This window comes from Harpegnathos saltator, unplaced genomic scaffold (assembly GCF_003227715.2).
Source record: "Harpegnathos saltator strain DR-91 unplaced genomic scaffold, Hsal_v8.6 scaffold58, whole genome shotgun sequence".
NCBI classification, from domain to species: domain Eukaryota; kingdom Metazoa; phylum Arthropoda; class Insecta; order Hymenoptera; family Formicidae; genus Harpegnathos; species Harpegnathos saltator.
The window spans coordinates 1,211,978-1,239,497 of NW_020230404.1; the positions used below are offsets into that span (position 1 = coordinate 1,211,978).

Here is a 27,520-nt window from a genome sequence, read left to right on the forward strand (position 1 = left end):
TTCGAAAGCGCTTTTCCGATCGCGAACAAGTGTCGAAATAACGGAAATAAAACACGCCGGAGTGAAAGATCGCGTGGCACCTTCCCCCCCCCGTTGCGTGAATGTTCCTTTTTAATCCGCGGAGACTCCGGACTCCCTCGAATCGAATTTTTAATGAAAACCTCATCGCGGACATCACAATGCCTGAAATCTCCAAGCTTAGCGTGGATCCGGAAAAAGATCGTGGCTATTCCTGAAAATTTTTCTCTCGTCAATTTCTTCTCCCGAACACGACGGTACCTGGATATTGTTGATGTTCCTTTCGTCATGTTTGTATCGAGAGGCATGTATATTTAAATCTCACGTTCACGACGCTCACCAGACAGCCGATTGATTCGCCATGGCGCTCTCGAAGCGAATAACATGTGCAGTCCTCTTGAAAGGAGAGAGGACGCGCATAAAGTCCGGCGCGATATCCAGCTACAAATACATAAGGATATAAATCCAAATGTTTTATCGAGCGTGTATATCGAGGCGAGTCGCAAAATAAAACAGCATATATTTTTTATTCACGGTCCAAGGGATCTTGAGAGCGCGTACCGTCGGGAGCGCTGAAAATATCTTTGCCGTTTCTCCTTCATATTCGTTCTCAATGGCTCGCGATGACGTATGATGACGAGGCTCGCGTAAACTCGCGAGGATAAATCAATCGAGAGAGACGAGAGCAGCTCCGGCTATGCTGCAGGAGAACAAAGAACGGGAAGGCCAGGATATTCTTTGTAGCGGACCAAAAATCGCGTTGAAGTCTCGTCGCTTTCAGGTTTATCGTTAAGTCATCGGCCATTTGTTGATGCTTAACTAATGGATCATTCTTTGACCAGTCGCATCCGTCCGTTTAAGCGTTATTTGTCCGATTATTTCCCTCGCGCGCATTTTTCCCTCGTTTCCTCCATATCGTTCGTTCGTTCGTTCGTCCGTCCGTCCGTTCGTTCGTTGAATTATTTGTCGGGTCCGCCTTTACCAGATTAAACGTTCTCTCTCGGCAGTGTTCCCGCAGGAGAACGGCTGATCCCATCAGATTTTTGCTCTCTCGAGCGAGTGGTTACGTCCGAGAAAACGCCAAAGAAATCTGCCCTTTTCACCGTCGCGATCGGGTAATGGTATGATTCTCGCAGGAGAAAGCGCGAAGTTCTTTGAATGAGCGAACCTATCAGGGCTTCCTCATCAGGACTGATCCTCGCGTCTTTCCGGTAACGCCCGAGAGCAAAAGTCTCTCCCTCTCTCCCTCTCTTCCTCTCTTCCTATCTCTCTCTCTCTCTCTCTCTCTCTCTCTCTCTCTCTCTCTCTTTCCCTCTCTCTATCTCCTTCTACCACTTCCCTCCAGCCCGATGCATTATCAGCCTATCGAGAGAAAACCGCTAATCGATCCCGTTTTACAACAGCTTGTTCAATTCATTAACGTCGGACGGCAACGAAGCGAAGCAAGTATAATTTTACGAGTATAATAGCAGCAGCGGGGTGTATTGTTCCGGTAAGGTAAGGAGCCGAGTATATCGCGAGTAAATCGCGAGGATCCAGGATTTATGCGGGAAACAGGAAGAACGAGCGAGAGTGAAATAGAGAGAGAGAGAGAGAGAGAGAGAGAGAGAGAGAGAGAGAGAGAGAGAGAGAGAGACAGAGAGGGAAGGAGTTAAAAAGAAAGAATGGACGAAGGGAAAGAGAGTGCGAGCTTCTTTTTAGGATCGCATGCATGCGATCGCAAATTTGTGCACGCGCTCACACGTACACATACACACACACACGCACATGAGTGCATTCGTGCATGCAGCTAAAAAGAAGCGCCAGTCAAGTTGAGGTCTATACAAGCGGCTGTGACTATAAAAAGCGCAAAAATGGCGCGATTGCCGCTTCGCCAACTGCGAATACATGTGCGCTTGCCACGTGATATATTGGATATATCAGCAGCGTATAAAGCGTATGTAACTTGGCCAGATATAGTGGGTGTTTGTGCTACGTGCGTACGTATACGTACATGTGCATATGTGTATGTGTGCGAATAGGGGAAGAGTGAACCGCGGGGCGAGAAGAGAGTTGGATGGAAAGGGCTGGTTAGCGGGGAGCGAAGAGGAGAGTTTGGTTGCACGGGGGGTTATGTAACACGCGCGGTGTAAAAGGAAATGGGAAGAGAAAGAGGGTATGGTAGGGGATGTGCGACAAATTGCCGATATTTGCACGACAGTATCAACACAAATGGCGTGTTAAGTTAAGGCAAATTTATTCCGCTCGCTCTTGATCATCTCGAGTAAATCGCTTAAAATGATGGCGAAGCGAATGACTGTGTGTGAACTGGAGGAGGAGGGACGGGCGTGGGGGAGGGTTATAGTAGCGCGACCTATGAACCGATTTATCGGTTCTATTAAACCTGTCGGACGATACACTGATTCATGCGAGCGTAAAAACATCCCGCTCATGGCGCGAGCAACGTTGACAGAGTGTGCGCGACTGGAAATAGTCCCGAAAAGCCGCGGAAACGATCCGGGCCGATGGCACATCGCGATGACGAATAACAAATTTTGAAGGAGTGATGGAGAGAAACATGTAGGCATTTTATGAGTTCACTTTGCCTGGCTCGCCCGGAAGGGAGTCGTCTGACTTCAATTTTATGCAAAACACGTGCCAATCTGCCAATCGTCTGGTCGATAACTCGCTCGACATTTTTTTCCCTCTCGTTGACGTTCACGTCGCGCGCATCGTCTGCAGCCTCGTCATCGACAGGATATCCTGCTCTCGAGACGCGCGGTTTACGAAGAAGAGACGGTGTCGCAAATTTAAGGATACGAGGATCGTGGAGATCATCAGCTGAAGTTGTTGAGCGTGAGAGCGTCTTGGGAAATTGAGGAGAAAAAGAGAGAGAGAGAGAGAGAGAGAGAGAGAGTCTTTAAAGTTAAAATATTTTCTTACACGGGAAATGGCTAGCTAGCGCAATCGATTAGGATAACAGTATGATTTCCTGATTTTACAAATCCTGATTTTACAATTTTACAATTTCTAGCTTTGTGAAAGTCCCGCAAAAGAGTTCTGTAGAAGACTAGTCTATTGTTGATACTGATTCTACTTGCCTTCTACTACTATTTGCCTTCTACTACTTTTGCTCGAAGCATTAACGCAAGAGAACCAAAACGTCCGCTAAAGAGAGCTAAGAGATACGTTTCTCTCAAATCGCGCTTTTCGTAAAGGAGAGGTGAAGAAGCGAAGAGCGAATCGCTAGGACTTTCTGGCTAACGTCTTACTCCCAGGACTGCTCGCAGCGGTCCTATCAGGATTTACGGGGACTCAGAAATTTGTCGAGAAATCTGCCCTACGTTGGGAACGCTTCGTTGTACGAGGGATCCTTTGAGAGAGATTCTTGGAGGCTTTACGGCAAGCGCGTCGCGGAGAAAGAAATAGGTTCTCGCCTCGTAAGGGCTTGCAGGATTCGAATCCTGTTGCCAATCGCAGCGGGAGAATTCGAAACGGGTATTGGTCCCAAGACGAGCAGCCAGACACGCTCTTCACGATATTGTCCTCCTTTTTATCTGTGCAAGCTGCTACATTCGCTTTAGAGATATTCCGTCGACGAGGCGAGATTCGCAAATGAAATAAAAAAAAGTACAATAAATAATAAAACAAAATATCGCAAGAACGGATCAAGGTGACATTTGATAACGAGGTTGGCGTAATTGAAGAAACGCGCAGCGTGTCAGCCTTTTCTCGTGAATAAATTCGGGTTCTCCAATAAATTTCCCAAGAAAAAATCTCAAAATACTTCATAACCGAATAATAATATAATACCAAAGATAGTATTATCATCATAGATTTTCTCTCACGTTCACAAAAGACCGCAAGAGAAGCGGCTGTACCCTCCGATCGTGTCGTGAACGCTTCCTCGTTCGTAGATTTTACTTGTCTCCGAGAAATTATGCCAACGTCGAAGGATTAAGGACGATATTAAAATTGAATTAGAACACCGTCGATTTCCGCGCATCGCAGCCCGAGAGAACTCGAATTTTCGTACGATGATCCTTCGGTGTAAAGCGGGAGGGCGCGCGCGCGCGCGCGAGGTGAAGATTAAATCAAATTACGATCTTGGGATCGGACCACAGTCGATTTATCAAGTGGGGCGCGATAGCCTCACCTCCCCCGCCCTCCTCGCTTTCAGTTTATTAGCTCCCTATCTGGCCGCAGCAAGGACGACGCGCGGGCAGCGGCATCCTTCCTGGATGCAGGGGTCAGCTTTCGGGGTGAGATGCGCCATTGATATTCGGCGCGCGCGGCGGCCATCGAAACGCTTTTTACAGACGCCGGAAACGGGAGAACGCGATTCAACGGGCGCGATTATGGTCGATTGATTCGCAACGCTGCCCCGGCTATCCAGCGTTTCGGCGCTCTCGATTCGACGGCGAATGCGAGCAGAATGCGACGATGGAGCCCGCGCTCAACGGTCTGCCGGGCTTTCGGGCCAATGAACTTTTTGTTCAAATGTCAATTTCTTAAAGCGCTCCGGATGCCGCTGCTTCCGCCAGCGACAGATTTTCAAGCCCGAAGATCCGAGTGAAGACTCGCGCGCATGCGTGCCAGTGTTTTTATATAAACCGTAAAAAAGTTGTAGCTGTTTTTTTCTTTCTCGAAACAGAGGTTGAACACGGGAAGTTTAATATGCAAGTGATCCTCATTAGCTCCACGGCTCCGGATCCGAAACTGATATTCCGGGAGTAGGGTCAGGCATTGAGCCACTAATGGGTTTCTCATCATGGAAATGAGAGGCAAACATTATGCGCGGAATTTTCTCACGCTGATGGCAAAAATTCATTATTAAATATGATAATCACGAGAGCCGAAACGTTAAGGGTATTCGCTGAATTAACTTTGTGACTAAGGAGAAAAATCCCCCACCTCACCCCACCCCACCCCAATCCGTTTTTTTTTCTTTCGTGAGGACGATGAAATGACGAAATATGTAAATCTCGCAACGACCGGGAAATCGACGTCTCCACCTCGTATTTCCCACCCGGGCCTCTCCTCCCGTTCCCTCCCCTGCCGCTGCCGGGATTCCCCTCGTCCACTCATCGCGCGCGTTTCGGTCGGACTAGCGCGACGCGCACGTTCGCAGTTATTTCACGTTCGGGAAACTTAAGCGCCCGAATCGATTGCGACGGATCTGAATGCAATTAGCGCAAGTCTGTCGGGCTCGTCACAATCGCCATTAAACAAACCTGCGCGAAGGCTCAATCAAGGTTCAGCGGGTCTCTTCGTCACATCATTCCGCGACGCTGTGCCTCTCGCTGGCTTGCAAGCGGCACAATGCCATTCAGTCCCGTCGCGAATTCCGCTTCATCAAAGGCCGCCTCGCGATTAACAGCTCGCTGGCGAATGAAAATTGGCGGCCTTTGCTCAAATTAACGGCGACAGGCGAGACTTGATTAATCCCGACGCCATTTCCTCGCTCGATGAATGCGCGGCGGATTAAGAGCTGCGAGAGCTCCGGGAAGACAACCTCGGCGCGGCATTTATGGCGCGGGATTCGGCAGGGCTTGAAAGCTGTGAGCTCGCGCGGGTTACGGGAGCCACGGGGTGGAATTGGTGCAAGGCTACAGGGGGTGGGTCGGGGGGAGGGTGGTTGGATATATCCGTAGAGTTATGGCTGGTATGAAACCCATAGCAAATGATGCAGGAATACGTGACTGGCAAGCGAAGTGTCGCGCTACGTCGGGTCCGGTGGCCAGCTCGGTGTAGTTGCAATCAGCAACGTACGCCGTCCAGGGCACTGAAATAAATTCAATAGAAACACGTCGCGCGTCGGCATACGCGGCCAGGTCGCGGAGATACGTGCGCGCATGAAAAGTTGGACAGGAGAGCTTGATCTTTGGCCGCGGAGCGCTCCACGGTTTTGACCCTTTCAGTGCGAAATTGGCTATATCCTGAGAACGTGTTGCTCGGATAATTTTGCCCTTAAACGAACGTGTGATCTTGCTATTAATCTGTTTGACTTCGCAGTTCGATAGCTTGACTGGGCTTGATAGCCCCGATTACCAACCGCGATGCCAGGGTAACCCATTAGCGCAATCGGTGTTTCGAGATAAAATACTGCATGCTTAAGAATTCGTAGATAAAGCTCTTCTGTTTCGATCAATGATCAGTTGCACATCCTGCCCACTTTACTTTTTCATGTATGCTAGTTCTTGCTTACTTATGGGTGCGCACTTTATACATTCAAGAGAGGATAATTCCATGGAGGAGGATCCATGTCCATGGAAATTTCTATAAAATCTATAGAATCTATAGAGTGTACTCTATAGAATATATACTAAAATATATATTTGTATGCGCATTGAGTGTTACATGTCGTTCGGATTGGTCTGGACAAACAGCTTGTTATAATCCGTACGAGGCTGAGATCGCATCAAGGCGACGGAGCCGACACTGATGAATGCTGATATATTCAATCAAGAGGATTGGCGCGATCCGCGCGGAAATGTCGTTTGGGGATTGAGAGGGAGTAAATATGGCTAGCTACAGGGCTGCACATATTATCCACGTGGAACGCTATAGCGGACATATTAGATCATCGTGGATACGATACATCAGAATTCCACCCCTGTCCTGCCGCTGTCGCCACGTGACGGCGCGTTCTCCATTAAATTTCGCGTAATAGGGCCGACAAGATGTCGGTTAAGCGAGAGTGCTGGCGTCGTATTCGAAAGGTCGATACTCGATTTTCACGACACGACTTTCCTTTCACAGACGTGAGTCGAGTCTGCCCGAGACGAAATTTTGATCTTGCATCAACCCTAGCTAGCTCCTGCTGTCGAACCTGAAGAACCAATGAGGAATTTCGAGATACAATCATTGACACGTACCTTGTTGCTGCAAATTGTTATTTATTAAATTGTGCTTCCTTCATGTCGAGTGTTGCTACTTTGTTCATGGATCTTAAAAAAAGACTCATTTTAGGGGGTTGTTTAATGTCCAGTCAGTAAAATATTAATTGTATAATTTATCCAACTATAAATAGAATATGGGAGATAAGCAAATGCTATAATTTGACAAATACTTAAATAAGTAAGAGGCGCGCAACGTATTTTTGTTTCCGCAGCAATTAATTTTTCTTTTTTTCTGTGTTGAAAATCTCGATAGAATTTGCAGCTCTTGAAAGAGTTGATAAGAAGCTGTAAAAGCAAGAGATAATTATGTCGGATAATGCTACATACGCCAATAGAGATCTAAATTTTGATTCTATACAATAATAAGTACAGCAGTAGTGGAAAGAAAACAGTACTATATGCGAATAAAATCGTTCTCGCGGTTTGAAGAGCACTTGACATAAAAATCAACATTTACAAGATTTATACTATAATCCAAAGCCGATATTCATAGTTGTGAATTATTCAGGATCTTTGATTGAGAGCACAATTAATTACAGATTCGTATTCATGGACTGTTACTTGGCTGCCTGTTTGCATGAGTATTTTTTATTTAATGTAATATAATAAGCACACAATTGCCAAGTACACAGATTGCCGAGTAATCGCAAATTAATGGAATTATAATTAGTCGTTATATAATAACGATCTATGAGCTCCGATCCTGCAAATCACGACTCGACTACGTTTTTATTCCTCATGTATTCATCAAACGTCCGCTAAAGATGCGGAAACTTCTTGCATAACAAACGACTTGACGCACCTGAAAATATATGATGCGTCGCCTTGCGCGTCTAGCCGTTCTGCGTCCTCCGCGTCCTTCGCGTTTTTTGCCCTCGCATCCTGGCTGTTTTGTTAGCATTTGTTTAGCATTAACACTAGCACTAGCACTGACACTCGCGTAGATTCCTTGTCACTCCTCGAATTCAGAGAGTAGACTCTTCGTCAGCGTGAGAACTCGGAGGATTAAGAATTAAGGCATGAACATTTGTGTCTTATTTTGTTCCGCTCGGCAAAACTATGACGCGTTCTCTCTCGTTGCAGTCAAGTACCTGCGAGAGGTGACGCCATACTTCAGGAAGGCTTCGATTATCCAGGAAGTGGGCTGGGAACTTCAGCGCGGTTTCCTCAGCGCGACGCCGCCGCCACCGAAGTCACCACCGCGAGCAGATACTCGTTATCTGCCATTACAACTCTGCAGACTCACCAGGGCGCATCCCTCTTCCGATCCCGGTAAGTCTTAACACCGAGGGGTCGATATGCGTAGGTGTGCGGTCCGATTGCCTGACGGCGGGAAAGATTAATCTGCTGATTGTGCAGTTGGATCTCTGCGAGACCGCTGTTAAGCCAGCACCAACGTCGCCGCCCAAGCAGACGAAATACCGCCAGAATTAAACGCTATTTTGGCTGTAATGAATAATTTCTAATCTCGCCGCTTGGCACGGCTAATAGGTATCTTTACTTGAAAATTAAATTGCTACTTTGGGCTGTATCGGTACTTCATCTCTTCAGCAATGCTCAATTTAATATAATATAGTCCAAACTACACATAATCTATATAAGTGCGCGAGAATAATCGTCGTGCATAAAGTAGTCTGCAACATTTGGTTTGGTTTACGAATTTATTTGGATTTGACGGAAGTGTTGGCTGAATAGAAGCTTCATGAGGAATTTAAAAACCACGAAAAATATAATATTTCGATCCCCTGATATTGCATCGTTATTATTTATATAATATTTTGGGCATAATTAGACCAAATTCGTTGCACTTATGAATTCACGATGTTTAATACACGCGAAGAAGCGCGCATTCGCGCGGGCAACGCAGCAACGTTTTGCTCGATCAGCAAATCTTCCTTCAGCCAGGGAGCAAACAAAAGAGAGCTTCTTGCAAACTGCAATTGCTCATTAACTATAATCAGCCATAATTATACGTCAGTGGGATTGTCTTAGAGAGTATTAAAGCGATCAAGAGAGCCACCTAGATTATCCTAGATTTAATCTAAAACTCGAGGACGCGTACCGGGGAGAAAACAAACGCGGCGAGAGGAGAGAGAAGAGGGAGGGGGCGGGGGGAGGGAGGAGAGGCGCTGAGAGCTTGAAAACGCGGGTGGGTCGCGTATTCTATCGTCTTGATTAACGAAGTAGCGCAATCTAGATCGCGCGGCCGAAGAGTTAAGCGGAATCGGAAAGGATCTCGTTTACCTATTTGCCAAGCGACGACGGCGGCCGCGGCGGCGGCTGCGGCGGCGGCGGCGGCGGCGGTGGCGGTAGCGGCGGTAAATGGTCTCGTGGCATGATAAAAGTCTGGTCCTTCTATCGGAGACAGTCTCTTTCCGCTGTCTGTGCGCGGTGACAAACCGGGGGTGAGTTAGCACGAAGGGGATATCTCTCCTCCCTTGGGCCCACAGTGAGTTAATGAAAGGCGAATGGCTCCTTAATTCTGTAAAGCTTCTTCGTTCTTCTCTCCTCCGTTTACTCTAAGCGCGCCGTCTCAGCCCAGGGCCGCCGGCGCAAATTTTCACCCCCCGGGGGTTGTTAGTGGCGTCCCATGTGTGGCGTGCAGTGGTTGCGTCATTTGAACAGCTTAGTTAGGTACTTCCATTTGCTTCAGACATATTATCGTTCGCTCCGCTGTAAACGCGTCATCTTTCCGGGATTGTTGGTTTTGTCAATTTATTCGCTCCTTCCTTATTTCTTCATTCGCGAGCGGCGTGGGAGAGGGAGAATGCTTCAGGCATTCTTCAACGGTCGTAGGGAATTGGAAATATATACAGATTGGGGCGTTGATACTACTCCGTCCTCCTCAACTTTGGATTTTGCTTTGAGCAAAATCATTATCAGCTACAATTATGCCCTCCTGATCGTACATGATACGTTTAGCCGGACGTTCGAGAGTGCTTCCGACGGATTCTCATTCACTTCTAAAACGTCAAACTCGTAACTCCGATAATACGTCATTGTATCGGTATCGGAGCTGAAGGTAAAGCAATTCTCGAAAGTAAAGCATTCAATCCGACCCTGGGTCTCTTCTGTCTCGGACAAAAGAAGAACCACGAGAAAGAGAGAGAGAGAGAGAGAGAGAGAGAGAGAGAGAGAGAGAGAGAGAGAGAGAGAGAGAGAGAGAGAGAGAGAGAATAGCTGTACTGCTAAGAAGAGAAGGCAAAAGGGGAAGAGAGGGTAAGCGCGGCTGGCGCCGAAACGGGCGGCGGGGTAGACGGGGGTGGACAGTAAGGGGTGGCTGCGAACTAAGGAACGCAATCAGAGACGTGCCGTATCTCTCACCGGCATCTCTCTAAGCCGTGTCACAGAGTAGCGCTTACTGATATTTCCGTGCGCTGATATTTCTTGAAACCAATCCAGAGCGTTGGCGTCTGCACTGCGGCATAAAATGCCGCGGCGCCGATCGGCTACGTTATTGAATTCGTTCTCGGGCGGGGCGAGGGAATTGCGCCTCGCCGATGCGAAAAAGGCCGGTGACGAGGGGCGTCGCGCGTCGATCTTAGGCGCATATTTATGCGCGGTGCGTATTTTAAAGTTAGCGACGGGACGTGTCGGTTCGTTAGATTAGATCGGCGGGGGCCGAGCATTGGTCACTCGTAACGATCTCCCGTGACAGTGTACGCGCGTGGCGTCGGCGAACGTTCCGGTGAACGATGAATTTTACGCTCGGCGCAGTAAATTTTATGCCGCGATGATGATTGCGTCATATTGCGCCGGCCGACTGATGGACGTGAATGATAACGGCACGATGAATGGAAATATGTTGCGTGCGCCGGCAAGCAGCAAGCACCGTGACCCCCTTCGCGTTGAAATGCGGATAAAATCTCAATGGTCTAATAATGGCGTTCGAAGGATTACGGAGGTGAATAGATTTCCAGTTCTGCGGCACCTACACACACACACACACACACGCGCGCGCGCGGGTTCCAGCCAGCGCGACTACCTCGCCGAGCGTCTGCATGTGCCCTAATCTGTAACTGAATTTCCCGCCACCTGTGCTGGAACTTTTTATCTAAACTTGGAACGGTGCTCGAATCTCCGCCAGCCGCTCTCGCTCCTGCGCATGGTTGCACTTTACATTGTCCATTGTGATGTCGGTGAGGTAACAGCGGCGGGAAAATGACAGAGGAGTGACACCGATCACTGTGGCGCAACACCACGTGAAAATGAGCCTTTATGTAGCGGAGCGCCCGCGGGCGAAAGGCGAATGAAAACGTAGCGCGTCGGAGGAGGAGAGCGTAAAAAAAGAAAAAAAAAATAGAGAAAGACGGTTTTGCCGCGCTGAATCCGCGTGTTTACACGATGCCCGGGCCCGGAGCGTCATTTTGCAGCTGAAAACGTTCAGTTACACTCGTCGCGCGTTGGAAACAAATAGCCGGGCCTCCATGCGTCGCCGATTTCGAGAGCCTGCCGGAGCTTTTCTGATCATGAATTGCAAAAGCCGGCGCTAGCAGCAACTGTCAGCACGGCTCCGTAAATCGCCGAGATGAAAGTGCGCGCATGCTGTTTACGAAGCCCGTATTTGGCTCGGTTAAATGGGCGCAGTTTAGAAGAGAATGGAAGAATCTAGACTGTGTTGCGCGCTATATAGAGCCCCGGGCGACACGTTGCTTGGGCGCTGTGCAATTCGCGAAATTTCTCGCTCCTCGAAGTCGTCTCAAGTCCTGGTCTACGGCGACTCGTTAGCCCGAAACGAAGAAAATCCCATCGAAGTTGCGTTCGAGGTGAGTTAGGCGAATTCGAGATAAATCGGATGCGGTCCTTCGTTTTTCCATCTCTTTGCCCGTTCACTTTGCTCGTTCACTCGTCACACTCGCTTCAGCGACATGTTTCAGTAGACATCATGGGGCGCGTACGACACGCTGAATCGCGACGCACGGCTCGTCAGAATTCCAGGCTGCTTCCCACTCACGATATATACCGCGCTTGCCGGTGTTAATTAATTAACAATCGGCGCTCTTTGATCGCCTACCCGTGCACAGAGTGTCCTGTTAAGGATGTGCATATACGTTGGAATCGACGTCGCGACGTAACGTCAGTAATCAAGCCCGTCGCCGTTGAAGCAGCCTTTCGAGATCTTGCTGAGTTTCCCTCTTCAAGTAGGAGGGGTCCTAGCCGAGGAAGACGGCTGCTTTGCATGCTCGTGCAAGGTGCAACCGCAAGCCGCGCGAAAGCATTTCCTGCGGAAGCCTGTGTGTCCTCTCGAGGATCCCTCGAAGGAATCGTTTCTGGAACAACCTCCAGAGATAACCGAGAGCAATACCGTGATTGCGCAAATATTAATTAATCCAGGTCCTCCCAACTCCACAAGCAATCGCATTTCGGTATAGTGGATCTTAGATACAGGGATCCGCAAGTGTAAGGAAATTAGGAATCCAGAGTCACTGCAGGACGTAACAGACGGCGCGTAACAGATCGGATGGAAATGTTGTCAAATTTTGTCCCTTGTGAAAAAGGGGACTCGTCTTCTTTTTTTGATGAAAACATCTGCTTCAGAGATTGCTTTTAATTTCGCGGCTTTTGGAAAATCTCGCGACCGGAAGTTGGCACGCGGTTAACTCCGCGGAACGTTCTTTGTGTACAATTAACGAAGCAAGGACGAGAGGGGCAGGACGTGTAAGACAGCTCTCGAATGAAATTGAAGCGTTCAGCATCTCTAAGTCGCGACCGGTTGAAGGAAATATTAATGTGACGCGCACTCCCGAGCAAATTGCGCTCTCTAAAAACTTCAGATTCGTTAATCCCGAACTTTCGGCGCGGCGGCCGACAACGGCGACGAGGCCGCAAAAGGTGACCGCGAAATAGCGTAATGAAGCGGTAAGCGGGCGCGGACAAACTAATAATTCGTTATCCCGAGGAAACCGCGAACCGCCCCTTCAACGACAAGAGAAAGGAGCGAGGGGCTGGGCTCTAGTATCCCTGATGATCCTCGTCCGGCCGCGCCTCATTAATCAGACGGACGGCATATAGGGTGCAATTATCCGACGGTAATTAACTTCGCAAACTGCAGCGCCCGCGAAGTCCGGGAAGGTGGTGGTGGTGGGCGCGACGGGGCCACACGTGGGCTAGGGGATGCTTCGTGTGGCACTGGCGGAGGCGGTGGATCGCCTGGATAGAAGGTTCTTCGTGGGTTCCGGCCTGATGGAGCTGTTCTGGAATTATACACGGGGTTAGTCCTGAAAACCGGCCGGCAGCCAGCTTTTGCCCCGGAAACTAATTTAACTCTCGCATCCTCTGCCTTCCACTCGCCCTCCCCCTCTCCCACTCGCCGCCACCCTTCCTCCCGGCCCTTCTCCGTCCCGTTGCTCTTTCACCTTCCCCGTCTCTGATTTCGACTTGTGCGCTCGTCCGGGTCTGAATGTGATACACGCAGCGGAGTGATCAATTTCCGCGATTTCCCGGCCGGAGGGGGTGAGTCGACATTCGTGGCACGGCTCGGAAGTGCTTTCGCGATTTTTCACGACGGAAATCGATTCGCTCTGGAAAATATTATTCGCCGCTAAGTCAGAGCTAATAACGAAACATGAATCGCGCAAACCAAATATACCAATAACATCGTATTTCCTTCGTTTCTCGTTTCGCCTCGTAGAGACGGATCAATGGGAGATGGGGAAATGGAGATGTATCTGCTCGTATGTACGTTACGGTCTTCATCAAGATATCAGCCACTCGCGTGATATTATTTTACTCTCGGACCCCCCGCGCGGTTAGATTCACGTCGGCGCGTGTTTTGACACGAGGCGTCACGTAACATTGGCCACGTTTAACAGGAGCTAGCACTTAGCGGTTATTGTCGGTGATTGGAGTATACTTTCGGACGCCCGATAGATTCAGCGCGGCCATCACACCATAATCGGAGGCAATAATCATTAAGCCTTAGAGGCTATCCGTAGGTGAAATTTCATCCCATGCGAATTTTATTTCGTTCTTGTCAAATGTTAAAATGTCCGCTGCAAACAATATCTTCTCTATTTTATATCTTCTCTATCCAATATTCAACAATAATAAAACATTTAATTACACTTGTTTGACTTTTCCATTTTTTAAATAAAAAAAAATATATATACACGGCGATGAAATTTCACCCATGACAGCATTTTCCACGATTTCCATGATTTCCTTTGATGGCTTTTAAGAATTAAGGCTAGATTTTCACCGGAAGCAGTCGTTGTGTGATTTGCTCGTTGCTCGTATGATTTTCGGTCTGTATATTAACACGCAAAGTTTAAAACAAAAATAAATAAACACGTAGAAAGTAAAGCGCGAAATAGAGGAACGAGGAAGCGGGAAAATGGAAAAATAGAGACGCGGCAATTTGTCGAAATGAGTGACAAAGGGTGCGAAACGTCGCACGGTGGAAATGTACAACGCGCGATTCTATTATTATTAACATATCCCGTCTGGCCACGAAAGTGCCAGACGAAAGTTTGCGAAGTTGCATTTCATACTCTCGCAACGTTCCATTGGAAGTCGGCCATGTTGGTTCGTTATATCGATAATCGGATAAACGCGAGGATAAAACAAATTTCCCGCAAGATCGAACGGCGTTTCCGTAAGTTTGTGGGAGAGCGAGGGAATTAAGAGATCGCTCCCACGGTAAACACGCTGCGACCCTCTTCCCGCCCTCTTTCTCTGTCCCTCATTTTTATAAGCGATATTCATCGACCATCGACGGACGGTGAGGATTAAAAAATAGCAAGTGACGTGCATGTCATGATGAAAGTTGGCTAATCGAATCGGCCATTATTCGCCAGGGAGGTTTGCGCGCACGGAAAATGTTCCGCGGACGGGAATTCCTTCCTCGTGGCCGTCTAATTAGCGTTATCGGCCGTTAATGCCACGATCAGATGCATTAAAATCGCCGGCGATTCGCTAATGAAAAGCGCATATCGAAACGCCCGTCGAGTTTAGCGGCGCGTAATTGCGATTGCGCTCGTGGACGCGTGAATTTCAGCCTTGCGCGCATTAGATGGCCCTCTTATATTGTTGTTGTTCGTGTAATTCCCGGCAATTGCTGGATCCCAACGAGAAAAATTGTCCAGATAGCGGCAAGACGATTCTCCGGCTTAATTAATGAAGAAATGCAGCGCTGAACTCGGCGTAAATACTTAACTGCGATCGACTTAATTGAGAAGTCTCGTTCTAATTATTCAGTGCCTCCTGATAACAGCATTAACGTAATAAGACTGGTCTTTGCGCTACGACTCGCACTTTATATCTTCCACGTGATCCTCTTTCTCTTCCGCAGCAGAAATGATTTTCATTCTCAAACAGAATGTTCATCGTGCTTATCACACGCTGATGGGATGGAGAAACTGATTTTTCACACTTTACGGTAAATAAGATTTTCCTCTCTCTCTCTCTCTCTCTCTCCCTCCCTCCCTCGCTCGCTCCATCGCGATATCTATCCGGCGGCGGAAAATCTGAAATCAGCACGTTATTTCTCATCCATTCTTGATTCGTCTGTCTTGATTGTCCCACTTTCTCGACGAATATGATGTACGACGTTGTTTATCTGAGAGGGCCGTGCTAGAGAGAGAGAGAGAGAGAGAGAGAGAGAGAGAGAGAGAGAGAGAGAGAGAGAGAGAGAGAGAGAGAGAGAGAGAGAGAGAGAGAGAGAGAGAGGGAGGGAGGGAGAGAGAGGGAGAGAGGGAGAGAGAGAGAGAGAGAGAGAGGGGGGGCATGATGTAATAAGAAATGCGCAGAGATGCTACTGTGAAAATCATACGGAATGGACGAACGCGGGACGGGGGAGAAAAAACGATAGGAGACACAAAAAAGGCGAGGCCACAGGTAACGAGCAATTGCAGCGGCCGTTATCAGTAACAAGCGGAATTGCATTGTGCGCCGAAAAGCCCTCCGGCAAAGGTCTCATTACCATCGTCATGCGAATCGCGAGCGATACAAACGAGTATCTGTAGACACACGCGTTTACATGCGTGTGTGAGTTCACATGCGTGAACGCGAGCAAGTGTGCGGCATTGGACACACGTGCGTGTAGTGTATCGTGTAAGTACGAGTATTATCGCGTTGTGTACATGTCGTCGCTGCAAGGGCTCCATTATCCTCTGATATCGTTACGCGAACCATGCCAGGGTGGTTTGTATAAGTGACGGCCCTACGATAATACCGTAACATTAACGGCGAGTATTTTGTTACGGCGATCGTCCCCGCGGATCGAGTGCACAATGAACGAGTTAATTATTAAGAACTTGAAGCTGCGCGCCACAAAGGATGCCGGCTTCTCAGTCGCAATAATGCAACCGTTTGATCGTTCAGCGGTTTTGAAGATTTTACGGTTCGCACGCGCGTTTAACAGTGCCGGGCGACGATAGAAATTGCTTGTTGTATTTATCTCCCGGAAAATTCAGGATTCCACTTCTAGAAAAAGAGGTGTGCATAAGGAATATAATAGCCGTAACGCGAATGTATGTTTCACGATTTCTGAATCCCCCCACTTTCTCTGTCTCGCGACGTGAAGTTGTTTAGTTTCACTTAATATTTCGCTTCACTCCGCTCTTCAACACTTGATTCTTTCTTTTCTTGTTTCCGCGTAAGCACGTAAATCTGTTCATATATTTATGTTCAGTTGAATTTCTCCTGTTTTGATCTTCACCCGTTCATTTTAATTTTTCGATTTTTCTCTCTTCATGCCCCGCTACCTCGCCTTCATATTTCACTCGCTGGTATTTTGCAAGCTTATCGAGCGAAATCCCTTGTCTCTTAATTAATCTTCAGTTATTCGATCTCCGTCTAATACTTACCTCCGGACGAAATTTTCGTCGGCAAGTACACAGGATAAGTGTAGCTCCCCGTCATCGTTTTCCTCGGCGTCCGTAACAGTTTCAAATCCGATTACCGCCGAGGCGCTCGTTATCAGAGAATTCTTCGAGATCGCCGCGTCGGGTCTAGCTTGCTGCCGTGTCTTTCGCGTTTACATGCTCGCGCGAGATTCGTAGCCTGGCGTAAACGTTGCTTCGTCGTTGCTTGCAGGTTCGTTACGCCGGTTACATAAATCAACACGGTATAATAAACTCGAGATAAAGGCGCAACCGTGTCTGCCTACAATGTACTTCCACCGGCAGGCGTCGTGTTTAAGAACGAATTTAATAATATTTTTCAATTTCGTGGGCTTGCACATTAAGCCGTCCGTCGCTTTTGTATGTCTGTGCCGGAAGCAGCTGGGAGATTCCATTGTACGCGCGAGTTAAAATTTATTGTGCGACGTTACGGGAGAACGTACAGAGACGCATAAACGACATTATAACTGTACGATAACAATTAATACGCCTCTGAAATGACACTGGACGCCGACTTGTGCGCTGAAAGTAACGCAATAAGCTCGTAAGAAATATCCACGAGACAAGGGAAAGTCTTACAAATTACACGGACGTGTGAATGGCTCGCGGACGTCTCGCGAGTGTATCCTTTGAGCTTTTGTTGCGTTCTCCGGGCGCGCTTCGGATCTAATTAATTCCTCTCAGCACGTTTGTCGCGCGAATCATCTCTTGCATATTTAATTATCTCCGCGCTCCGCGCTCTTACTGGATTCAGTGCTAGACTCAGTTTCGAGCTTTATAAACCGCGCTCTGTTTTGGCTCTAGAACGTTAAATATCTTGCTTGCGGCGCGTTAGCAGCGATTTCCGGACGGTAATGCTGCAAACGATTCGTCGGAAAATTCACTCGGGTGACAGAAGTAAATGCCGAGTAGAGCGACGTCGGCGACCATAGCGAGACGGACGTGTGTGCGTGTACGCGCTCACATGAGCGCCTCTCAAAGTGCAACAGACACGAGAAACGGTTACGACAGTAGGACTGTTCGCGTCGCAAATTATTAATTTGAGCAGCGACGATACTGCCTGCCTCTCGCGCAGACTCTCATTCCGCGGCGAGATTTCGCGTCGTCGTGGCGACGTTGAGGCCATATAACACTGCGGCGGCGGCGCGGAAATTGAGGCTGAGCTGCGCTGTCGCAATCAGCGCGCATCGCGGATCGAGATTTCGCCAATGAGCATAAACCTGCCAGATTTAAGGCCCAGTTTTCAATCCCCAATTAGCTGCGCCATCCCGAAGCGTTGACTCCCCGCGCGTGACGCGACGCTATCTCTTTTCAACGGCAGCACACGTATGCACACGCGCGCATTTATTGTTGAAGCGAGCGTTTCGCCCGCGAGTCGAAGCGCGTAATTGGCAGATTAAGATCGTAACAGACAGCCGTTTGGCGCCGGTCAAATTTCGTTCCTCCCTTCCACGCTTCGCCTTACTACGCGCGACAACGCGTCGCTGCTTCTCGCTCTTCGCGCGTGCATCGCGAGTGTTATTCAACCGAACGCGCGGAACGAAAAAGCGCGATTGCAATGCTGAGCACTTGTTTCTTTTCTTTTGCGCCGTTTGTTATCTTTTGTTCTGTTTTCTTGTTGTAAAATGCTAAAGCTTTATTTATTGTCTGTGTAAAGATACCGGGGGCACACAAGCGAATGAACATATCGCGAGCGAGATATGCTCGTTTCTATTTCGCTGCAAGTGCATACGCTCGCCGGTTGTTACACAACACATTCGAACAATAGTGAGCGAAAAATAGTCGCGCGTTTTGCAGAAATAAAGAATTGGGAGCTTGTTTCCGTTTTTTCTCTCATTTCTCTGTCTCTCTGTCTCTCTCTCTCTCTCTCTCTCTCTCTCTCTCTCTCTCTCTCTCGCGCGCGCGCGCGCACTTGCGCATACTGCAGCCGTTTCGGCTTTAACTTGTATCTAAATAACAAGTTCAACGATTTTCTTCTGCAGCGTCACGTTGTCACTTTACGACAAATTGCGTATGCGTTTCGTTAAGGATCGACGCCACGAGAATTGATGAGCCGAATTCCGCGTCGCACACGATTCTCGCGACAACGATAACAGAATGCTTTTTCCCCCTCTCTCCATCCTTCTTTCTCTATATATCGCTCGGAAATACTTCTTCCAACTTAATCTGTTGCTTTCATCGGCAAATAGACAATTACGGGGAGGAGCCCGGGCAGGAGAACAAAAAGGATAATAAAACTCGGGAATACGCTTCGTCATCTCCTTTCAAGGACGACTTGTATCGTCAACAGCAAATCCCGATATACACCGTAAAATTCCTATCGACGAGGACGATTGGCCTGATATCTGGAAATAAAGGGTGACGCGAGGTGGAGAGAGAGAGAGCGAGAGAGAGAGAGAGGCGACGAGATGAACTCGCAGGAAGGCAGAAAATGAGAACTCAATGAGGACTTCGCGTCGATCGTTGGATCATCGACTTTCGGAAATGGCGTCCCGTCGGAAATAATTAAAACGTCGCCGCAAGGAATTCCCGCCAATCATCGTTTCGCGATGGAAATTAATTTTAAATTCATGGCGATGGTAATGTCGCGTAATTGAAATATCCATACACCGCTGAGGGAATGAAAAATCGGGCGAAGAATAGTCCCTATTGGTTCGCATTAAGGTATTCCCGGTATTTTCCCGTGGGGAATTGTGTTCTTTAATAATTATTACGCTTCGATTAATGTTTAATTAATTCGCGCCCGTTTAATCGATTCAAGATATGTTCCGATGATGACATAGCGAATATTTTATATAAATATTACATAAATGTTGCAAAAATCAGCCACTGGCTGTCCGGCTATAAGCGGAAGTATTAGCGGAATTTACCGGTGAATTGGCAGCTTCGACGTATCGCTCGTAATCGGTTTGTGTGAATATTGCAAGTGGTGTCGATGGTAATCTCCTTCGGTTTCATTTCATTGTTGACTAATCTCGGTAATAGCGCGTGATAATTGCTAATAAAATGCGCTTACATCAGCGCGTGGAGAGCGAATTAAAATTGTTGCATTGTCGGACGCTCTATGATTCGCCCCGTATGAATGCATCAGACCGCTGTAGCGGCCGCACGCGGAAATCCCATTGGCCTCTGTCCAACGATTCCACAAACCGTGCATTTTATTTAGCATAACAAATTACACCGCATAAATTTCCTTACAAATACGTAACGACGATAAATGCGCTCGTGCTGACGATGCGTTCGCTGTGGAATTACCGCGCGATTCGTATATAAGTACTATGAATTAGAACGATTGCACAGAAATCGCGAGACTTGTAGCGTTTGACTCTTTTTCCTACCCGACACAAATTTCACGAGTTTCTTCGAAGAACACTCGTGACGTTTCTATAATTGCGTGAAAATATTTCAGAGGACATTAGCTCTTTTAAAGATACTTCTTCTGTGCTCCGTTTAGCTTTTGATTGCCCTTCTTTTTCTTTTCCATTTCTCTTCTCACTAAAACGATCGATACAACTGGTCGGTATACGTATTATTATGTTTTGCGCACGATTTCTCGATATCGCCAATTAATCTCAGTGTTCCAGGCCAGTTCTTCTATGATGTCTCCTCCTTTTTTAGAAGGATATAAAATGTCACGATGCGCGCTCATAAAAGATTCACGATAAGCCGGCTAATTCGGTATTCGCCACTTTAATATTTGACGATCCAATCGTATGGAGGGGGCAGTGAATAGCGCGAGTCCCGAAACGTGTCCGGACTCGACAAGCGCACGATTCTTATTTGCGGTAAATTGGGAGACCCTTCTTGCACAAATAATGGGAACATATCGTTCTGAATACTACATTCGGCGCGCGTTCGTTCATCCAGAAAAAAGAATCGGCGATAGTTTGCCTACAGCGGGCAATGTGAAGGCGCGCACTCGCGCGATATTCAATCGACCCGACAATACGCCCGGCCACGTTTCTTTCTCCTTTCCTTCTTTCCTCTTTTTTCTTTTTTTTTTCACCACAGTTTACCGCAATTTGTGAATTCGTCAATTTGTTCCGTTCTCTAACTCTACCTCAAAAACTTTCTTGCTCTTAACTAATTTAACTTTGGTTAGATCGGGTTAGATTAGGTTTGCTTGGATTCGCCTAGGACTTCATTTACTACGTGGCTTCCACATAGATTTACGTTCAGCGTACTTCCTCACATCCCGAAAATCGCAATCCACCGTATATTATACGGACGGCAGAAATCTCTTTGAGCGGAAGAAATATAGACCGAGTGAAGCCAAATTCCGCCGTAGCGACTTTAGCGTTTTCTTTCGCCTTGATTCGCGCGTTTTTCGCCACCGTCGGTCGTTTCGGCCGATTTTAACGAACGTTTAACTTCGCCCTTCATCCGAATTAGACTGGTACACCGCTACAGGATACATTGCCGTTGATCGTGATCGCCGCGCCGTGGGGACGCGCCTGCACGGCCGTCGCCGCGGTCGCGGTAGTGTTTTTAATTAGCAATTAGCAAGCCAACACATTAATTTCCGGCTCGTCTGTTGCGGCATTCTGTCGGAGCCTGGCGGTAAATGCAAATAGGCGCGCTACCCGGCCAATTGATTGAATTGACTCTCGCGTTTACGGGATCGTGTGTGTTTCTGGGCTTGTGCGCAACTTACACGTCTCGAATGACGACGTATCTGTGTGCGCTTCACAAAAGCTAGTAGCGTGGAGGATAGGCGGAGGCAAGAGGGAGAGAGGAAAAAGAAAGAGAAGGGCGAGCAAGAGGAAGAAAGACCGAGGGGGGAGGGAGAGAGAGAGAGAGAGAGAGAGAGAGAGAGAGAGAGAGAGAGAGAGAAAAGGAGAGAAAGAGGCAAAGAATGGATGCGACGGCGAGAACCGAAAGTGCAACGATTGTGTTGCTCTCGTATCTTGCAGGATACCTCCGTGAAAAACCGAAAAACGGGAGAGCGTCGCGCCTGCTGCAAATTGCACGGGATGATTTGCAACGCGTCGAGTCAGCCTTATCGGGTAATTTGCCGGCTATTTGAAGTTGAAGCAAATGAAGTTCGTTCAGGCGCACGTCAGATTTGGCACAGTTACTGATTACCGCTCTGTGCCTGAAGGCGGCCTTTGAAAATGTATATTGAAGGTAATCAGGTAAACTTCAGCCAAAGCAGATTAGAAGTCAGCGAGCGTGTAAAGATTCACTAAACAGCCGGCGGATTTAGCCGGCGTTGCCGGCAAGCGAGTTCGCGATCCTTTTTAACGCGCGTAGCTCGTACCCTTTCGCGCATTTCGAAACGTTCACTTGCCTTTTATTCATTTGGAGCGCGCAAAATACGAAACCCAAAGGGAAAAAAGACGCGCGCGCGCGCGCGCAGACGCGGAGTTGAAAGTCGGCGGGGTTTCAGGGATTTTGGGCTCGGAGCGTTTTCAAAGACACGCGAGGTACGCGACATGTGATAATCGGTTTATCGGCGAATATACCGTCGCTGATGCGGCCGGCATTCGCTTTCATTAACGGTCTTTTGTATATCCGTTATTTTATTTCGCGCAGGAAAAGTAATAATAAATCAATATACATACGATTTTTTGTTGCCGACCGTTTGCTCTCCGCGTCAGATGAAAGGATAAGTCTATTATCCTTTGCAAACGGCCGCACGGTCGATCGGGTTCCCATTATTAAGTTTATGATCAAGTATTACCCGCTACATTCGAACTCTATTAACGACGTCCTTCCAGTTTTTATTCTCGCTATCTAATTCTTCCGATTGTTGCTTCCACTCGTTCGTCAGTTCCGCCTGGAGAAGTCGATTGCTCGGGATTTCATCCGAAGGAAACGCGACACGCGAATTCGGCCGGTGCAAGAAATCGCGATTGATGTCACGGATTCATGTCACGGAGAATGAAAGGGATGGGGAGGGGTTACAGAAAGATAGGCTTGCCTGATTTCGTTGAAGATTAAAGCGTTCTCACAATATTGTGAAACTGTTCACGCCGCGAATAAGCATGATGATGTTTTCGGGTGTTTTTGGGTTTGTCGATTCCTTTTGTCTTCTTGGTACTTTGTGCGGTGTAACCGGCGACAAGAGATCATAAACATCGATTTTCCGTATTTGTAGAGTTTATGACAGGATTCGAGCACATTTGATCAGTTTTCGGGAATAATGTTGCTTAATTTACGGATGCGAGGCTAGTATCTCTCTTGACTGACAAGAGACGTTTGTTTGATTTCCCGTTTATCGGATAATCGCAATATTACGTCGGGAAGAATCGACATAATCCTTGCCTGCGCAATGTAATCAGGTTCATGAATGAAGGAAAAAAGAGCATTATGTTAAATTTTTTATGTCAGTTTTCTTCGGTTACCGGCGAAATCGTATAATCCTTCCGCTTGTCCAGATTATACAGCAGCCGTTCGCCGGAAGAGAAAAACGCAAAATCGGGCGTTATATACGAGAATGTCATATACGAGATGAAGAAACTGCCGCGGTTTCCTTTAATTTTCCTTCTTTTTTTTTTTTCATTATATGCATTGTCGCGAGTTTAATGTCGCATTATCGTATTTGCGCGTCGGTTTCTGCGCATTTTCGCATATGAAAATCTTCGTATTCCCCGGCTGTGCTCTGTGCTTTTCAGTTACTTCGGAATTAACGCGGTGGCTGACTTTGCCGGGTAAACTGACGTCCGCCTGATTCTAAATAGCGGATTAGCATCATTCTCGAGTGGAACAATTATTGTTTCGTCATTATTATAATATAATATTAAGGTTATAGCGCGCATGGTACTTCGTAGTTTCCCAAAGGAGTGGAATGTGAGTGGAACGTGAACACCATGTGCGCTACGTTGTACGTAGAGTACTGGGCTTTATGAATTCACGGCATACTTAATATAATTGCAGCGTCGCGGAAACGTGTGTTTCAGACATGAGACATCTGGCAGTATGATTAACAGAAAATCGACAGGTATATCCGGCGAGATGCGCTTTATCATTTCTCTTCTTCCTTCTCTCCTTCTTTTCTGCGAATTGACGCGGCGGTTCTCTCAAAAGTTGATTCTTTATCCGTCTCTCGTGGAGTTTTGTTTATCGATTGTCAAGAGTGGGAAGTTCGAATTTCGATCGAGCTTATCGCAAAGCTGATATACGCTCGGCAAGTTTCATCGAGACACAGCGACGCGGCGAATTGACTTTCGCCGCTCTTCCCTTATCCTTTTAAAAGATTAGAAGGGCGAGAAGGAGATTTACCGTGGCGAAGGCTCCTTCTTTACGCGAAGGTGGGCTTTGCGAGAGAAACTCATTGCTTTTATTATTTCAAACAGAGAATAATGGCGTCTCGCGCGACCAACGTCGCAAAATGACGCGATAAACCGCTTCGTTATCTTCTTAACGTCCAACTGCCGACTATCGGCTATAATTTGCGCAGGAATGAATAGTCGCGCTTTCGTAGTTTGCATTTCACGATCTGGCATCTCGTTGCTTTATCATTGAAAAGGTTTTCGATTAAGCTCAAACTTTCGAATATGAAATTGAGATCTTTGTTGCGAGAGCTATAAAAAATTAATTTATACAAAAATTATTTTAATGTAATTATTTTAATGTTCACATACACGCGTTTCTGATTCGTTGTTTATCGATATGAGCAAAATATCTGATATATTAAAAAAGAATTATTCCATCTCCCCTTCGAGAGAATTTTTAGAATTTTTATTTCCTTTATATTTTCATAATGTGCAACAAATTCTAGTAAAAGCGACTTTAGCGAACTCATCGCTTTTGGAGGATAGCTCAAATTAGATCACATTAGGTTATGCATAATTCAATATGTCTTCAATGTGTGCTTTTATGCATATACGCGAATTGAGTTAGTCTCCTTTTTTCAAGCCGGGTGGTATATCGAAAAAGCAGGATGGAAGGACGAGCTTCTGCATTATTCGCGGCAGAGGAATCTCGCTTAATGTACTTAAAGTTGTTTGCATGCGGCAGCGGCCAATCCGCGGTACAGAATTAATCAGGAAATCTCGAGTTTTAACTAATTTAACGTTCTCTCGACGGCGTTGTGCGTATTTATCGTTGAAGTCGGGATACTATATAAAAGCTTTCCGTTGTACGTGGTCTCCGTAAAAAGGATACGTGCCGGGAAATTATGTGGCTTTCTAACGGCGGATCCATTTTTCAAGTTTTGAACGACACGTACCTCTTTATGCATAGAGATAATTTTGGATGACCAATATTTTGCTCAATTTTATTTACATCAGCGTCTGCCGTAAAATACATCTCTCTCCGAGAACTTTCCGTATCTCTTGCGTAAAACTACAGCCTTCCGTTGTGAAGTCGATGATGAGTGCAAATGCAATAAATTAGAGGACAAAAGTCGTTGTTAAATTCCGATGTACTTTCAAGGGCGATAAAGCGACGCCGCAAGAACGACCCAGTGGAAACGCAAAAGTATCAAAGGAATACTATCTATTTGCGCCAACTCTTTTTTCGCGTCTATTCATTTAATCAATCGCACAGCTGGCGCTAAAGCGAATTTAATTAATACGACACATTTAACGTCGATACAGACGGACGCTTTCTCGATTTTTCCATCGTGTAGTGCTGGCCTCGCGCACAGGTTTTCGATGTACTGCTAAATTTCGAGAATTCGTTCGGTGCGAAATCCAAGCCCAAAAATAGATCCTATCCTAAAATCCTTCTTCCGAAGATACTAAAAGCGCCGGCAATCTGTGTTTAAATATGGCGACCGATCGTATCGTCGCGAGTATCGATGTCGATAAACCGATTATCATGATACTCGAAGAACGAGCTCTTTGTCTGTCGGAGACAACGATGGCGTGGGATTGGCTCGATAAACCTATCGTAACATCGAGGCGAGGCAAATCGAGAGAACGAGCGCGCCTTGCGACCGATGAAAACCACGCAATTTCCAATGGCGGCCTCCGCTCCAAAAATTAATGGCCCGATCGGGCCTGTCCGCGACTACAAGGGAGGTTAACGTCGGGGTTGAGTTCCCAATTTCCTGCTATCCCTCCCCCTTTTTTATTTTCCTTCCTCCTTTCTGTCCCGTCGCGTCGCCGTCACCGTCGATCGACGAAGCGTTCCGCGTCGATGTGCCATCAAATGCCATAAAATGAAATGTCCGACGATGAAAGCGAATGATGGTGGTGGGATGAGGGGCGAAAACGAACGAGCGAGAATAGCCGGTCGGGCCAATCGCGATGCTTCGTCGTTAGATCTGCGTTTGACGCGAACGTTAAGTGCGCAGCATCGTAATGTCATGTTTAGCGGAGGTAACTGTTGTTGTTCAACAGCCGGGGCTGTCTCACCGCTGAACGCTTCTCGCTCTCTATGGCTGCTGCTTGACGATGCGCCCATCGAACAGAGGCTTTGTTTTGTCTAGAGCGCACTTTGTATTACGTCCCACGTAATACAAAGTCCCACGTACGCTCTCTCTCTCTCTCTCTCTCTCTCTCTCTCTCTCTCTAAGTTTGCCGCAATTCGAAGTTGCGCACACGTCCTGCGCTGAAAATCATGCGAGCCGATGACACATCGCGTGTATTTTCCTGCTGGGTCTCTCGCATGCGAGCTGGTAAATTACTAAAAATACACCGCACACGTCGCAGAATACACATGTCTTCCACAGCGAAAGAGATGTGTAGATTTAGTATTTGCGAGCGTAATCGCGCAGTGTAATGACGACGATCGCAGAAGCCAAGTCTTGTACGTACAGTATCGTTAAGCGTTGCCGTAAGGTTGGCGATAATAACCTTGTGACAAGAATCTTGCCGTTACTCCTTTTCTGTTGGACTAACAGAAAAGATATGATTGACGCCGAAAATTACTATAATTTCAGCGAGATTAACCCTTCTCCCCTGTCGGTGCAGTATGTCACCGGGTCGCATGCGACCTGACGAGAAGGCACGCACGTTTGAAGGGGACGTAACGAAAAGAAATCAAGTGGAAAGACGAAAGACTTCTCGTAGATTTCTCGAGACGCGACATTCTTGCGGATCTATTTGATTGATTTTTCTTCAACGAGTGCTCGACTGTAATTTGCAACGTCCACGACGATCCTTAATCTTTGATATTAAGTATCCTGATAACTGAGTCCGGGGAGAAGTACAAAGTTTCTATTAAAGTAAAATTTACTTCAAGTTAGGCGGGGAACAATGTTTTATTAACTCTTGCAGGTAAATTGGTGGGAAGGCTTTTAATTTTCAATATGGTCAGATCTCCAGTTATACTTTCATTAAAATATTTACTTCAAGCTCGCCGATGATTTAATTCGATAAATAGAAAAAACAAGGAGAAGTTTGTCTTTTTCCCGGGAGTAGAGGAAGAAACTTCTAGAGCCTGTAATTCGAAATTTAAAATTTAAAAACACGCGAGTACACTGCAAACCCGAGTGTGTTATTTTGACACGTATAAGCTGAAGCTTTCTTCACGTCAGCGTTTCTTGTCTGAAATCACGTCATTTGATGCATTTCGATGTCACTTAACGCGTTTAAACGCGTTAAACAACGTGATTTAAGACGACAAGATACGCGTAAAGGAAGCTTCAGCTTATACGCGTCAAAATAACACACTCGGGTTTGCAGTGTAGACGATAACCGTACGTACGTGTTTGTTTTTCTATTTAAAGGACATCCACGTGAATCTATCGGATTACTGACTTGACACAGCCTATAAAAAATTAATTTATACAATTTCTTTGGCACATTGCCTTCGTTTCTTCGAAAAATCGATGAATACCGAATCAATAATGCATAGGAGTGGAAATCCCTAATAAACTAATATTCA

At 47.0% G+C, this 27,520-nt stretch overlaps 1 protein-coding gene across 1 annotated transcript in view; it reads left to right on the top strand.

Moving 5' to 3' along the window:
• The window catches only part of Syn1 (Syntrophin-like 1), a 248,951-nt gene that overhangs the window by 128,591 nt on the left and 92,840 nt on the right, over positions 1-27,520 (top strand). The window contains exon 3 of the mRNA XM_011141660.3: positions 7,983-8,171. Within this exon, the coding sequence (XP_011139962.1) occupies positions 7,983-8,171 (189 nt within the window). The remainder of the gene's footprint in view (positions 1-7,982; positions 8,172-27,520) is intronic.